At 56.3% G+C, this 14,398-nt stretch overlaps 1 protein-coding gene across 1 annotated transcript; it reads left to right on the top strand.

Annotated features, from left to right (window-relative positions):
- Positions 1 to 14,141: 14,141 nt before the first annotated feature.
- On the top strand, positions 14,142 to 14,387 carry CHC_T00004242001 (hypothetical protein). The gene has a single exon (XM_005715535.1). It carries the CDS (start codon positions 14,142 to 14,144, stop codon positions 14,385 to 14,387), a length of 246 nt encoding a protein of 81 aa, XP_005715592.1.
- The last annotated feature ends 11 nt before the right edge of the window (positions 14,388 to 14,398 follow it).

Genomic DNA, 14,398 nt, shown 5'->3' with positions numbered 1-14,398 from the left:
CCAGGGGCCGTCCGCTTGGAGAAACCAGCGTCCGACGGCCCCCGCGGGCGTGAACGTGATAGAAGAGCCGCACCACGGCCCTACTGAGGACCACGTGGTGCAAGCCGCGGAGGAAACCCGCGAAGACCTGCTGCTCACGGGGGAAGCCGGGGAGGACGCGTAGAGGCGACGACGTCTCTCCCCGTGCCAAGCCTCAGGAGCTCAGGCACCCCCCAACCGGTTGCGCCAGTGGAAGCGCAACCGGGGAACCGAACGGAAATCCGGGCCATCTGCTTCTTCAAGAAGCAGAATTACAAGATCTCCGCAACGGGTGGCCAAAAGCAGGCGCTGATGGTCGCCATCACGCCAGTGCTCGACTCAGGAGCCGGCCCGAACCTCATCCTTTTGCGGTGTGTCGCCGAGTCATGGCGACCGTCGATAAAACCGGTTCAGAGCCCAGCGCTCATTGACGCGTCAAACCGCGCAATGAAAGCTCTAGGAGAGATCTCCTTGTTTGTCCGTATCGGTGAATTTATCGCGCGCATCCCGTTCTTGGTAGTGACGAGCCTCGCCGTGGACTGTATCCTCGGTACGACCTTTCTCGATCGCCACGTCAAGGCGATCCTCCCACCGCAACGGAAGGTCGTGTTCCACGACGCGCCACCAGTGGCGTTGGTCGGGACAACCCCCTCGAGGCACGACCGCGAGATGGCCTCGAGGAGTGCGGTGCGACACCTACCGCCATCGGAAAAACCCGGGCGGAAGCAGGCGGCAATCCCGACCACGACACCGTCACGGAAAATCCGCCTCGTCAAAGGGGTGACAATCCCCCCAATGACGCAGGCCCTCGTGAGGGCTGCCACGCCGGTAGGGGGTCAATGCTTTTTGCAGAACTCCCCAAAAACTGCGCACAAGAACCTGACACTCATGGCCCAGGGGGTCATGGACGTGGTCCCCGAAAAACCGTTCTCGGTAATGCTCAGCAACTTCGGGCGCCGCCCGGTGCACATTCCGAAGCATACTGTGATCGGCCTGCCCCTACTGTCGCCCACTCACATCCTGACCCTTGGCGAGTCGGCCGCGGAAGCGGCCGAAGCTAAGGAAGGGGGAGGGATATTTAATTCCAACCTCTCAACCGCAGGGAATGGCGTGGGAGAATCCATCGACAACGGCATGGACAAGGACGTGGCTGAACAAGCCACGCTGCCAAGGGCGCCCCTCGGGGCGGACGGACCGGATAAACCCGAAGACACGGCCGCCTCTGAGGAGGACCCCAATTACTGGCGGGAGGACGTCCATATCGGTGCCGAGGACGAGGAAGTGCGCTCGGAGGTCCTCGAGGTACGGTCCGAATTCAAGGGGATGTGGACCGGCCGGTTGGGAAAAATCGGGGCCACGAAGCACCGGATTGAGCTCAAGCCCGGTGCTCGCCCAATTTACCAGGCGCCTTACCGCGCCGGACCAACTGCACGGGAAAAAGAGAAGACGGAGATCGACCGCATGCTCCGGGCAGGGGTAATCGAACCCGCCACGGCCGAATGGGCAAGCCCCGTGGTATTCGTCCCTAAAAAGGATGGTACCATGCGGTTCTGTGTCGACTACAGAAAGCTCAACGCAGTCACCGTTCCGGATTCCTATCCGTTGCCGAGGATGGACGAGTGCATCGATTCCCTCGGTGACGCTACTGTCTTTACCACGCTGGATTGCAACAGCGGGTATTGGCAAGTAGAAATCGCCGAGGAGGACCGCGACAAGACGACGTTCGCGTCTCACTGCGGGTTGTACCGTTTCCTCCGCATGCCGTTCGGTTTGAAGAATGCCCCCGCGACATTCCAGCGGGCCGTCGACATTATACTGTCGCAGGTAAAATGGGAAACCGCACTGGTGTACCTGGATGATGTCATCATCTACTCCAAGACCGTAACGGAACACTTCGCACACGTCCGCGAAGTTCTACGCCTGCTGCGGGATGCGGGTGTGTCGCTGAAGTTGTCAAAGTGCGCTTTCTTTGACTCTTCAGTCACCAACCTGGGACACGTGATTCGACCAGGTAGGCTGAAGGTCGAGCGCCGCAACGTGGTCGCCATCGAGCGCGCTCGACCACCCCAGAACCAGACGGAATTGTAGCATGAGCGCAGATCAGAATTAGATTTAGAATTAGATCGCGCGCGCGCACACACGTGTACTGTCAGGACTGTCAGGACGCCCGCACACACGTGTACTGTCAGGACTGTCGGGACGCCCGCACACACGTGTACTGTCAGGACTGTCAGGGCGCGCGCACACACGTGTACTGTCAGGACTGTCAGGACGCCCGCACACACGTGTATCATCGGCGCGCGCGCGCACACGTGTATGGACAGCGCTACAGTAGCTGAGTACGGTAGCTCAGCACTGTAACGCGCCACAGTGCAGTACGGACTGTACTGTAGCCCTGTATGATAGACGCGACAGACGCGTAATTGTATATTAAACCACGGGAACCGACGGCGGCGGAGGGAAGGCAAGCATCGGCTTGGCCAGACCCTCACCGTCGGCTAACCCGGAACGCTTACTCTAACTCGCGCACGCTCTCTCTGTTCGCGTTTTAGAGTAAAAGGACAAGGGTAGCGGACGCGTACGTGCGCGTGTGAGCTAGGATCCGCCTCCGCCCGTCGGCACTGGAGCGTCACCCAGGGCCGCGCCCGGGCGTCGAGGCGTCGATCCGCTCTACCGCGTACACTAACGCGTTCGCGACCCGACCCGCTCTACCACCGCTACCGGCCCGTGTCCTTCCTCACGCGTTGCTTACTGGTCCTTTCTGTTCTTCTCGCGTTCTACAGGGCCTCTTACGCGGACTGAGCATACACCCCTGTCGTTAGGGTGTTTATGCTACAGGAATTGCGGTCCTTTTTAGGGATGTGCAATGTCTACCGTCGGTTCGTGAAGGGCTTCGCAGAAATAGCCGCACCGTTAAATCGGAAGACGGGGAAAAATCAACCGTTCGAGTTCGAGGTACTCACCGATGAGGAATACAAGGCGTTCGTGGAGCTCAAGAAACGCCTCGTGTCACCACCGATTCTCGCGTTACCCCGTCACGGAAAGAAGTATACCCTGGATACGGACGCTTGTGCGTACTAGGTCGGCTGCGCCCTGCTACAGGAGCAGCCGAACGGAGACCGCCTAACGATCGGGTATTGGAGCCGCGCCCTCACGGACGCGGAGAAGAACTATACAACTACCGAGAAGGAATGCCTCGCTGTCGTCTGGAGTATACTCACGCTTCGACCATATCTGTATGGGAACACGTTCGACCTCCGTACGGATCATGAGGCTTTCCGATGGGTCCTCAACCTGGCGGATAGCTCCGGCTGGCTAGCGCGCTGGCGTCTCCGCCTAGCCGAGTACGACTACGACGTACAGTACCGGCAGGGTATCAAGCATCAACTCGCAGATGGCGTATCACGCCTCCGAGTTGAGGGCGCAAATTCCAAACCGGTCGACGACGAGGTCCCGTGTTTTGCGGTACAATGGCGAGAGGAGTAGCATAACCCCCGCCAAGGTACTGTACACTGGGAGACCCCCATCGACCCGGGGAGAGCTGAGCACGCGTTCGCGGTTATACCCGAAGAACGCGACGTCTCATCCGTAACGGTGGAAGAGTTCCTTCGAGAACAGGCCGAGGACCCCTTCTGTAGGGCGGCCGCCGAGACCGTGGGGAATCCGGACTCGCGCTACGACGTTGACCGATACGGGTTCGTCGTCCGCAAGTCCCCCCTCGATGGGACCCTGCAGCGGGTTGTACCGAAACGGCTCAGGGCGAAGATATTGTACCTCGCCCATCCTCCCCGCCTGGCAGGACACCCGGCCGGTACGAGGATGTATTATACCCTCCGGCGGGAATATTATCGGCCTCATATGGCCAACGACGCCTTCAGTACCGTACGGAATTGCGCCTCGTGCGCCGCCACCCGGGGAACCCTGGTGCGGCATCAGAAGGACCTCAAGCTATTCCCAGCGGCAGGACCGCTGGATTTCGTCGCCATGGACCTGCTGGGTCCTTTACCGAAGACGGCGCACGGGAATCGCCACGTGCTCGTCATGACCGACCGGTTTACGAAGCTGACGCGCAGCATCCCGTTACGGACAACCACCGCATTGGTTGTGGCAAACGCCTTCCTGGACAATTGGGTCTACGTATACGGCGCACCTCGTTACGTGCTAACCGATAACGGACCACAATTTGCCGCCAAGTTCTTCGACGTGGTGTGCGTCTTGCTGGGGGTGAGGCACTACCTGACTATCGCCTATCACCCCCAGACAAATGGGCAAACCGAACGGTTCAACCGCACCCTGGTGCAGCGCCTCCGACACTATGTCGAGGAGCATCAGAGGGACTGGGACGAGTACATCCAGCCCCTGACCTTCGCGTATAACACGCAGGTCCACCGGTCAACGGAGACAACCCAGTTCGACCTGGTGCTGACGCGACCACCGTCCGGATTGGCACTGCCCGATACTGTACCGCAGGACGCCGAATCCCACACGGAAGACCCGCAGACCCCAGTACAGTACAAGCGCGCGACGTTGCGGAAGCTCCGGGATGCCCTCGAGCGCACGCGGGTGAAACTAACCGCGGCGCAGAGGAGGTACAAAGCCGACTTCGATAAGAAGGTGCGCTTCCGTCCGGTCATCGCGGTGGGAGACTTTGTCTACGTGGACCGTCCACCGCGGCCGTTGACGAGCGCCGAGCGGGGAGACCTGCCAAGCGACGGAGGAGGACCCTCCGTCAAGCTCTTGCCGAAAATGGAAGGCCCGTTTCGGGTCCGATCCGCTACGGAGGCCACAGTGTTCGTCGACCAAGACGGGGTCTCGAACCGGGTGAGCATCGATCGGGTAACCAAGATGCTGCGGGGACCCCACGACCCTACTGTGGCCGCACCGACGACGGACCCGCCGGCGGGAACACCCGAACCGCCAGCCGAGTACGTGGTTGACTACTTGGTCGCCCACCGGGAGACCCGCAGCGGCGGCCAGTACAAGGTCCGCTGGTATGGTTTTACCCCAGCGGACGATACCTGGGAACCCGCCGAAGGCCTCCCGCAACCCTTCATCGACCGCTTCTGGCGCGCGCGGGCAACCGCGCGCCACCGCTAAAACCGCACTGGACAGACCCGGCGCGGATGGAACGGACCCGCCGGCGGGGCGACCCGAGGCGGCGATGGCCAAGGAAACCCTCGAGCGGGCTACGTCTCACCCCCCTCGGGGTGGATAAAATTGTAGCCCTCTTCCGAGCCTGGGTTAGCACACGGGAGACAAGACCGAACGGGGGGGCTACCGACGCGGAAATACTGTCAAGGCGAGCCCTCGTCGGCGGCTCAAGAGCGGGGTAAATCGCGACCGAACCGGTAGCAGAGCCAGGAACTGGGTGTGTGTGGCCCTCAGAGCACGGGCGGCGGTTTCAAATACGACCAATTTTGGGGACCGCCCAATCGGAGCTCGTCAAACCGCCGAGAAGCCACCCGCCGCAAGGAAAAAGCAGGCAGAAATTACTAAGGAAAAGGCCGATTTCCCCGCTGAGTCGCTGGTGGGGATGCCCCCGAGTGGCGCGGAGGGGGACGGGAACCCGCCCCCGCGACGACCCGCCACGAACACGACACCGTGCGGTCCCTCGCGCCGCGAACCGCGGTACACGAGGGCCCCTTCAAGACCGACCGGGCAGCTCGGGAAAACCCGCAGTGGCACCCCCGACCAGACCGCCGAGGCGATCCCACCTCGGTGGACGACCCCGGGGGGACGTGCTACAGGCTGCCCATAACCGCTTACTCACTACCGCATGGCGCGCGGGCGACCGCGCGCAACCATTGCCCCGTGCCGGACTAACCCGGCGCGGAAGGGTCCTGGACAGCAAAGAAGGCGACTCCGGTCGCCGGCTTTTAATTAAGCCCAAAAAAGGGGCTACGTTTTTCGTCCTAGAAGGGTGGGAAAAAATTGTAGCTCCCTCCCGTTAACGGCATTGTATTCCCCAGGTCTGCCCGGGTCCGGAGGTCCCAAGACGGAAAACCGACTTTGGGAAAACCTAGGCGGATTTGGAAACCGGAACTGTAAAACGCTGTTTCTGCTCGTTTTTACAGTTTTCTTTCGTTTCCAAATCGCTCCTCCGCGGAAAGTGGCAACTGCAGGACTTACCGACCGGTTTTGGACGAACGGTAGAGCGTACCACTGCCGGGAGCTTCCCGGTGACTGCACGGACATGGTGGCGGTCACACACCCCGCTGTCTCGCGGGTGAAAGAGCGCCGTTTTTGGGAAAACGGCCAGCCCTCCGGGGCTGGGGAAAAAAAACTTCCGCGCGACCGGCTAGGCCTTGCCCAGCGCAAGCGGAAGCCGCCTAACGACATTGGTTGTCCATTCCGTACGGTTTGGGTGACGCGGGCTACTCCGCTGCCCCTTCAGAGCTGAATTTCCTCCCGGTCCTTCACGAGGACACAGTACCGGAAAAAGGGCTAGGTTTTTGCCTCTACCAAGTAGGAAAAAAAATCGTAGCCCCATTCCGAGAATGGATTCGTCCTCCTGAGGTCGTTGCAGACCCGGGGGTGGCAAAACATGGGGAAACATTTGGAAACCAGAACGGTTTCTATTCGTTTCCTGCAGTTTCTACCAGTTTCCAAACCAGAGTCACTGGGAAGTGGTCTACCGAGCGGTTCTTGCCTACCTTTCGGATGGCAGAGGCGCGTAGCCCACCAGGAGGGCGCGCGACGTACCGTGACGAACTGTGCGGTGACGCCTCCGCAAATTTATGGAGGAAAACTAAGAGGAGATCTTGGAAAAACGGCCAGCCCTTCCGGGGTGAAGTCGAAAGTGGGGATTTCTCCCGCTGTTTACGCGCGGCTCTACCCCTCGCATGAGGCGAAAACCGCCCCACGGGGGTAGCTGGCAAACCGTACGGTCATGGGTGAAGCAGGCCACCCTACAGTACCCCCGGGACTGAGTTCTCGCTCGGTCGCCCGAGGGACTACTGTATGCAGTCAGGGGCGACAAGTTGCCCGCCATGAGGATGGAGGAAAATTGTAGCCCCCTCCCGAGGACGGCACCGCCCTCAAGGTACCAGCCCGGGCATGGGGGTGTCGGCACCGTCAAACCGTCAAGGATAAACTCCCTGGGGAGAGCCCCGGAGCGGGGTGAACCGCAACCAAACGGGGTACAGACCCTGGATCCGAGCATGTGTGGCCCTCAGTGCACGGGCGGCGGTTTAAAAAACCACCGATTTTGGGGAGCACCCAATGGGAGCTCGTCAAAAAAACGCCACTCGCCGCACGGAAAATTCAGGCACGTTTTATTAAGAAAAACGCCAATTTTACCGCAAACCGTCGATGGGGATGGGCATCTCGTGCTGCGCAGGGACGGGAAACCACCTCCACAGGACCGCCCCGCACCCATTGGGAGGTCATCCACCGCGGCCCGCGCGTTCGGAGGGGCACCGAGACCGACAGGGAAATTTCGGGGAGACCCGTGGGAGCCAGGAGAAGAAGGAGCGGAGGAAAAATACCGTAACGGAGGGGGCTTCGGGTCGCTACCCTCACCGCCCCGGTCGACCTTAATCACGGTGCTGACGCTTGGCGAAGGGTTGAGACCCCGCGCGCGTCGCGGCCACAGGGTCGGTCCCAACTGCACGAAAGGATTGTATCCTCGGACCCTGTGAGGGTGGCCGACGTCCGGGATTGACCGCCATGCGGGAGCGTTTCCGCAACCACCGCATGGTCCGTACGGAGACAGCGTTGCCCAAAAAGCCCCCGGTTATCCGCTTGTGAGAGATAATCTCCCGGCCTCGTCACCGAGCCTCCCACAGGGCTTTATGTACCGACGGGCGGAGCAAGCCGGAGCCCCCATATGGAAAAAAATATATATGGGAGGACAGCGGGGCCCGGGAGAGAAGGATACGCGGGGCCGACGAGAGGACACGAAGGAGAAAGGAAGCACACCGTTTGTTGGCAGAGGGCCACGCTCAAAGGCCGGGAAAGCCGTATATCGGTTATGCCCCCGCGCCAGCTCCCAGGTACCTCGCTGGCTCATTCAGGTTGGGAGGCCGGGTTTCCGCGGCCGTCTTGTCAACCTGGGGACAAGGGACCGGAATGGACGTACCGCGGGTGGACCCTGGCTCCGCGGGAGCGCCGACAGCGTTGATAATCTCGCCAGCGCCCCTCCTCCGCGCGGTTCGGAATATGACCGCCGCCGCGGGTATGGATGCGGGTTTAAAGTCTCCAGGGAGGTAACCGCTGTACGGCCCTGTCTCCGTGGCCGCCCTGGTGTCTGTACCGGGTGGAAGGGCAGTCACAACCGGCACGGGTTTTAGTCTACCGCGACGGGGACGTGTCGCGAAGTAACGAAGGGGGTCTGTAGTACAATTGCGTGGAGGCGACGGCGCCACCGCTGCTGCCACGGCGTACAGTGATCTCGGGTGTAAGCGCCAGCACAACCGTAAGGAGTTGTATTTACAGCTGGTGGCCGGTGCGGAGAACAGTAATACTCCACCGGCTACACGTGTGTAATCCGTACGGTCATAAGTAGTAATTAGTAGTTAATGCCACAAATTTATTAGTTGTGTACAGTAGCTGGTATACAGTAAGTAACAGCTACTGTAGCGGGACAGGTGTCCTGGCCTCCCACTTAGGGGTTAAGACCGGGGGCACCTGCCCCGTCCCAGTAAAGAGGAGGCAGACTCGCCTCCCTTCCCTTTACGGCTAAGTGCTAACACCGTTCCGGTTTTCCTTTAGCTCGGGCTTCTAACCCCTGACTGGCCGTCCGGGTATAACACCACCGACCAGCTGCGCGTCACCGGCCACGTGAGCCTTCCCTCTTTTCGAGTCCATCCGTACGGTTTTTATCCGCGCGTGGGTAACCCAGCGTCGCGTGCTCCCTCACCTTTAACCCCCCTCGTTCCGAAGTCGGGACGAAGGTAGTTATACCACAACTTCCTCGAGGAGTTTGAGCGTCTGAGGAAGTCCGGCGTGAAGTTCAACGCAAAACTTCTACGTCATTTGGCAATTCACCTGGTCCGTGAATCTCGTAATGCGGTGTATCATGCCAATCTGAAAGATTTAAAATCGAATGTAGTGCTGTGGACACACTCGCCAAGGAGGGCGTAAATCTCGCTATGAGGGAAAGCGGTATGTCCAGTCACCACCAGGGTGTTCGGGGCCCTCTGTCCGTGGTAGCTCAGAGGTAACGCGAGAATCGCGGGTAGAGTCGCGGTCAGCGCGTGAAGGGGTACTCGGGATCGAGTAACTAGAAGGAGTGGGTGTGGCGGTCGCGTCGCAGACTGCTATCGACAGCGTCGAAGAAGAACAAAACAAGAAGGGAGACGAAAGAAGGAAGGAGAAGTGTAGCGTAGAAACGTAGAAAATAGGGAAAAAAGTAAAGGAAAACAAGAAAAAGGATGAAGACGACTGGTGCAGGTACCAGACTTAGCCAACTAGATAGGAATCGTAGAGGATCCTACCAGAGATGGGGTCCGATCACCTGATGCCTCTTTACTGTAGCGCCTTCCGACTCCCGACCTATATAGGCGGAGCGCCGTCGTCGGCGTCGGTTACTAAATGGGTAATTAATAATTAATTATCGTCATTAGAATTGCCACTTGGCATTAGACGCTAATTAGCGTAGAAACCTGTGCGCACCACGTATGTATACGTGTCGTACACTTGTTGTACACGTATCATATACGTGTCATACAACTGTCATACACGTGTGTCCACGTGTGGTACACGTGGGGTACTTTCCCAAGTCTGCGCGCACAGTACACATGTCAAAGGCGAGGAGCGCAGCCCCACGACGGCGGTGACCAGGCGTACAGTGCAGGGTCACTGCACTACATCGAACAAATTAATTATTGAACTAATATCGCCCCGCTGGATACAGGCATTCATAAACCGTTTCCAAATCGTCAGTAAGGCCCAAACTGGGAAGCTCATGGTATTGCCGGCCAAAAAATCCCATATTGAGAGGGAGGTGGCGTACCATCTTGGGATGGTTGCTCGTGCATTTCGTTTTGGAGCAATGGACGAAAATGACGTCTGTAATGCGGACGCAACGCTCTTTCTGATTAATTTGGATAATCACAGGACATTGGGAGAATGTGGCGAAGCTGAAGTGAAGTATTGGGACGTGGTCTCGGGGTCTGAGGGAATGAAGATGATGGTTAGAATCTCTTATGGAAGAGATGCTGTTATTGAAGCGCCATTTATATTTTTGCAGAATACCAATAGAAGTTATCCGATAAAGGGGGTCCCAGACAATGTAAGAGGGGCATCGTATCGTTCAGGTCCGAAAGGGTGGATGGACAAGACGGGGTTTTCGCAATATTTGGCAGAGAGCAAGGTTTTCAAATGTTTGCCGCATGGGCGGAAACGCATTTTGTTTGTTGACAATTGTGGGGGGCATGGGATGTCAGAGAATTTAGAGCAGGCGTTGCAAGCGTGTATCACTGAACTACGCTTTTTTCCGCCTAATGCCACAGATTTGATTCAGCAGGCGGATTCCTTTGTCATCCAAAAATTAAAGGACGCATGGCGTGGAAGATGGAACAGATATAAGATGGACGTAATTATGCGAAATGGGTTCGAGGCGGCTTCTGGGAAAATTTCTAACCCGGGAAAACATTACTATTTGACTTTGAACGCAGCCGTTTTGAGGGACGTAAATGCAATGCGTGATGCAGATGGAGTGAGGTACGCCCGAAAGGCTATGATCCGCACCGGTCTTGCCTGTAATATCAACGGACAATGGGAAGAATCCCAGCTGTTTCCAAAATTGCAAGAGATAATGCAGAAGTATAGAAATCACTTCGATGGCGCTCCCGTTGTTGATGTTGATGATGAGTAAAATGTGTCGATATGCTAACATGGACTGGTTATGATTGGACAATAGCGTGTTTATCAAAATAGTGTAGTCTTCACTAATATGTTCATTGAAAATTAGTCTGGTCTACTCTATCTTAGGTTGTGATGCATATAGTTCGGGTACACATATTAGTGCAGTCCGCATTATTACGTGTGAGGGTGAAAATATATCCTAGACTTTTTATAGTCTAGCCCAGACTAATTGCGATGTTTGGGTGTAGCTGTTGATGTCAACAGCTGTCAACAGCTACAGTACTCTTCTCATCGGCTTAATTTGGGTATGTGAAGGATTTTCCTGAAATCGGTCATTTTACTCCTCTACTGCCCCGGTTTTCTGGCACTAAAAAATCATTTTTTGGCCGCTCCACGTGCCATCCGGCTCAATTCGGGTACAGAGTACCCACATACTGTACATTGGAGTTGCGACAATCCCAGCGAACTTCGTGCCGCGACGTGCTGCCGATCTGCACGAGTACTCTCTTCCCTCCATTGTCGACGAGACGGAGAACGTCTGGGCCACTTTTTTACGGAACTATCATCCAGAAAAGTCCAAAAACTGCTCTCTAAATTGCGAACAACCTCCTCCCTTCCAACAGGCGCCTTACTTCCCTTCTCACCAATTGACCTTGTTGACACACGCCGCCCCCGTGCCTTGATAGCCCGTATGTGTTTACTATCCACATTTCCACACCTCGCAGGCTGTGAGAGCATCTGGGGGGCATTGGACGTCAGAAAAGCCACGCCTTTCATGCTTCTAACACTCATACGATGCTTTAAGGGCGTCTACTGCTTTCTTTAATATTTTTAGTTGTAAAAAAATGCGTTTTGCGCGGCTAGCGCGCTCTTCTCTACTCTTGGTGATTCGTCACCTGTGTGCGAGGGTTTGTGCTTTCATTTCCGGCAGCATACTGCCACCGTCGAGCCAGGAGGCGGGAAGAGAAGAGGAGGAAAAACTTTACTGTCCAGGTGCTGGGTGCGTGTATGTGTGTGTGTGAGATGGACTCTGCATAGTTTTGGAAGGCGGGGAGGGCAGAGGATCGTGGGTTGAAAAGTGCCCAAATTAACCCATTACAGTACCCAAATTAAGCCGGTGAGAAGGGTAGTCCAAACTGCTGCATTGCTGGTCATCAGTATATGAAGTACAGCAAGGACAGGCGTGTGCCTCCCGAAAGCAAAAGCGATCAAGAGCTTCTTTTGGAGACGAGATTGGGACAGAGGCAAAAATTCAAAACATTCAGTGTTTTGACTGATCTGTTGTAGGTGTGCAAAAACCCAGGAGAAAGCTTAAATTTATGTTCGAATTGTCCGATTGCGTGGCCACCAGCTCTGGAAGCAATCAAACTTGAGAGAGCACGTCGTGGACCTGAGACAGGGTCTACTTTATTCGTGTTTCTATGACTTTGGTCGAAACCGTTTCAGACAGATGAAGCAACTGCATGTGGGCCCAGTCGATATGCCCTCGTCAGCCAAACGGTTTTGTATTGGTATGCATGCTTTCACGCTTGCTTCTGGTCAGACGCATTGTAAAGTTGCTATGAAGCGGGGTTGGGACATGATCTGGCAGGGTAAAGGACTGATCTCATAACGGCTCGTCCTGCTATCAGAGTGCCTGTTTTATGCACTGTATGGTGTCTACGAGAAAATGCGAGAATGAAGAAAGTGTCCAAGTGTACTGTAGCCTTAGTGGCTCGTTCTCATTCCAGTCTGAGACGCTGTGATTCGTTTCGAGGGCGGTCCCAAGAGTGGGAACAAGCGTTGATGTTACAAAAGTCGTAAACGTTTGGATATCCGTCAAGTTGCATCTAGCAACAAGCACGAAGGCAAGGCGACCGGCATGTGAACGAACATAAGTTTGCCCTGGTTGATGTAATGGGAGAGATGGGTTTGTATAAACCGAGAAGGATAGGGTGGGTAAGCCCTCGCTACTTTGAAGGAGTAGAAAGTGTTGGAAGTAAATGCTAGGTGGACAAGGCAGCAAGCACAATAGGACAAGATGTTTGAAGAGTCTAACGGCTCTTAAAGCCGTTAGTCTGTTGCTAAGTGATGCAGTTGCCCTTCACATCCACACCCGGCTGTCACACTCTGTTAGTTGTACGGGATGTAAGAAGAAAAGTTATCCGTGACGCTCTTTCCTCTAACTGACATCGCAAAGGAGGGGAGGCTTGCTCTTGTGAGCTGCATCTGCGACCGAAAAGCATGATTAAGACCGCTTGGTAGTCGCAACATATGCCAGGGTCAGAGGGCCAAGGGAGGGCAGAGATCAAGGCGTTAGGATGGTGGTAAGAGGCGACCGTTATGGTGGGGATTGCGCGAGGCTCGAGAGAGTGACGCGCCAGGTTCTGCCTTACTCAGCAATATGCCCCCTGAAGGAGTTTTACTGGCTTTAATTTCGCAGAATCCTCGCTGGCAGGCACGTGCACTGGCGGATGCAAAGAAGGTTGCTTGCCATGCCCAGCGAATGACTTGGGGCCGAGGGGCCTTTTTTGACCCAGTTTTTTGGCCCAGAGAAGGCCGTACGCCTTGTTGACATCAGCAGTTGAAACGGCAGGAAACGTGGCAACGTTTGTCCCGCAAAGAGCGGTCATACTGAAGAGGTGTCAACTTGACACTGTCAAGTGCCTACAGTTTGATCTTGGTGCACGGCATGAAACGTGTGCACGTGTAGTCGTGTACAGGTTCTTACACGTGTTGATCCGTATTTTGTTGACGGAGCTTGACGAGTACAGTGAAGTACTTTACACTGTCCTGCAGACACACGATGCGCTTCCCAGCACCGTGTTCGCGGGGCTACTGTACTGCTTTTCGTGTTCGGTTTTGAGTCTCGTTTTAGGGGACGGTTCAAGCTGTACCCTTGGGTACAGTAAGTTGCGTTTTATGTACAGTATGCGTTTTATGCTCGATGTGACAACGCTAACCGCCTCCTTCTCAGCCCTCTTTACTGCCTCTGACAACATGATCGCAACTTGTGCCGGACTGCGCAACTTGACAGCTGTACCGTAGTGCGACGCGAGGATCTACTGGTTCCCTGCGGCTGCGCATGGCTCTCTCGACAGCGAAACACCCTTAGTTCTAACGTACAGTTCGCAGCAAGGGCAGTACGCCCGATATTATAGGCAGCGACAGAGCAATCGTGTGCAGTTGTATAGATGTTATACTGCAGAATGAGGACAGTACTGTGTCGTTAAGCCTTCCCTAAAAGAAACGCGGAGGTTGCAGAAAAGGAGGTGCGAATTGCTGGAAGGGGAGGGACCGGAGCCTTTCAGCAGTGTGATTCCGAGTCGGTGAACATGGTATGCGCGACGACGCGGGGCGCGTGGGGCGCGACGATGCGCGACGCGACGATGCGATGTTTCCACACCACCGATGAGGGAACGGTATTAGCATACATACTGTACGGCAGTGTACGGCACCTTCGTCCGCGCTTCCCCAGCGCCGTGTGGAAGGGACTGTACAACTCAGGAGCTATAACCGCCTCATCCGGCAAGCAGCTTCCGCGAACGGGCCTTACTTTAGGTTCACGGGGAGAGGATTGAAGCGTGGCGCC

This window comes from Chondrus crispus, genomic scaffold (genome assembly GCF_000350225.1).
Source record: "Chondrus crispus Stackhouse genomic scaffold, scaffold_221, whole genome shotgun sequence".
In the NCBI taxonomy this organism is placed as follows: domain Eukaryota; phylum Rhodophyta; class Florideophyceae; order Gigartinales; family Gigartinaceae; genus Chondrus; species Chondrus crispus.
This window is presented reverse-complemented; position numbering and strand designations above follow the sequence as displayed.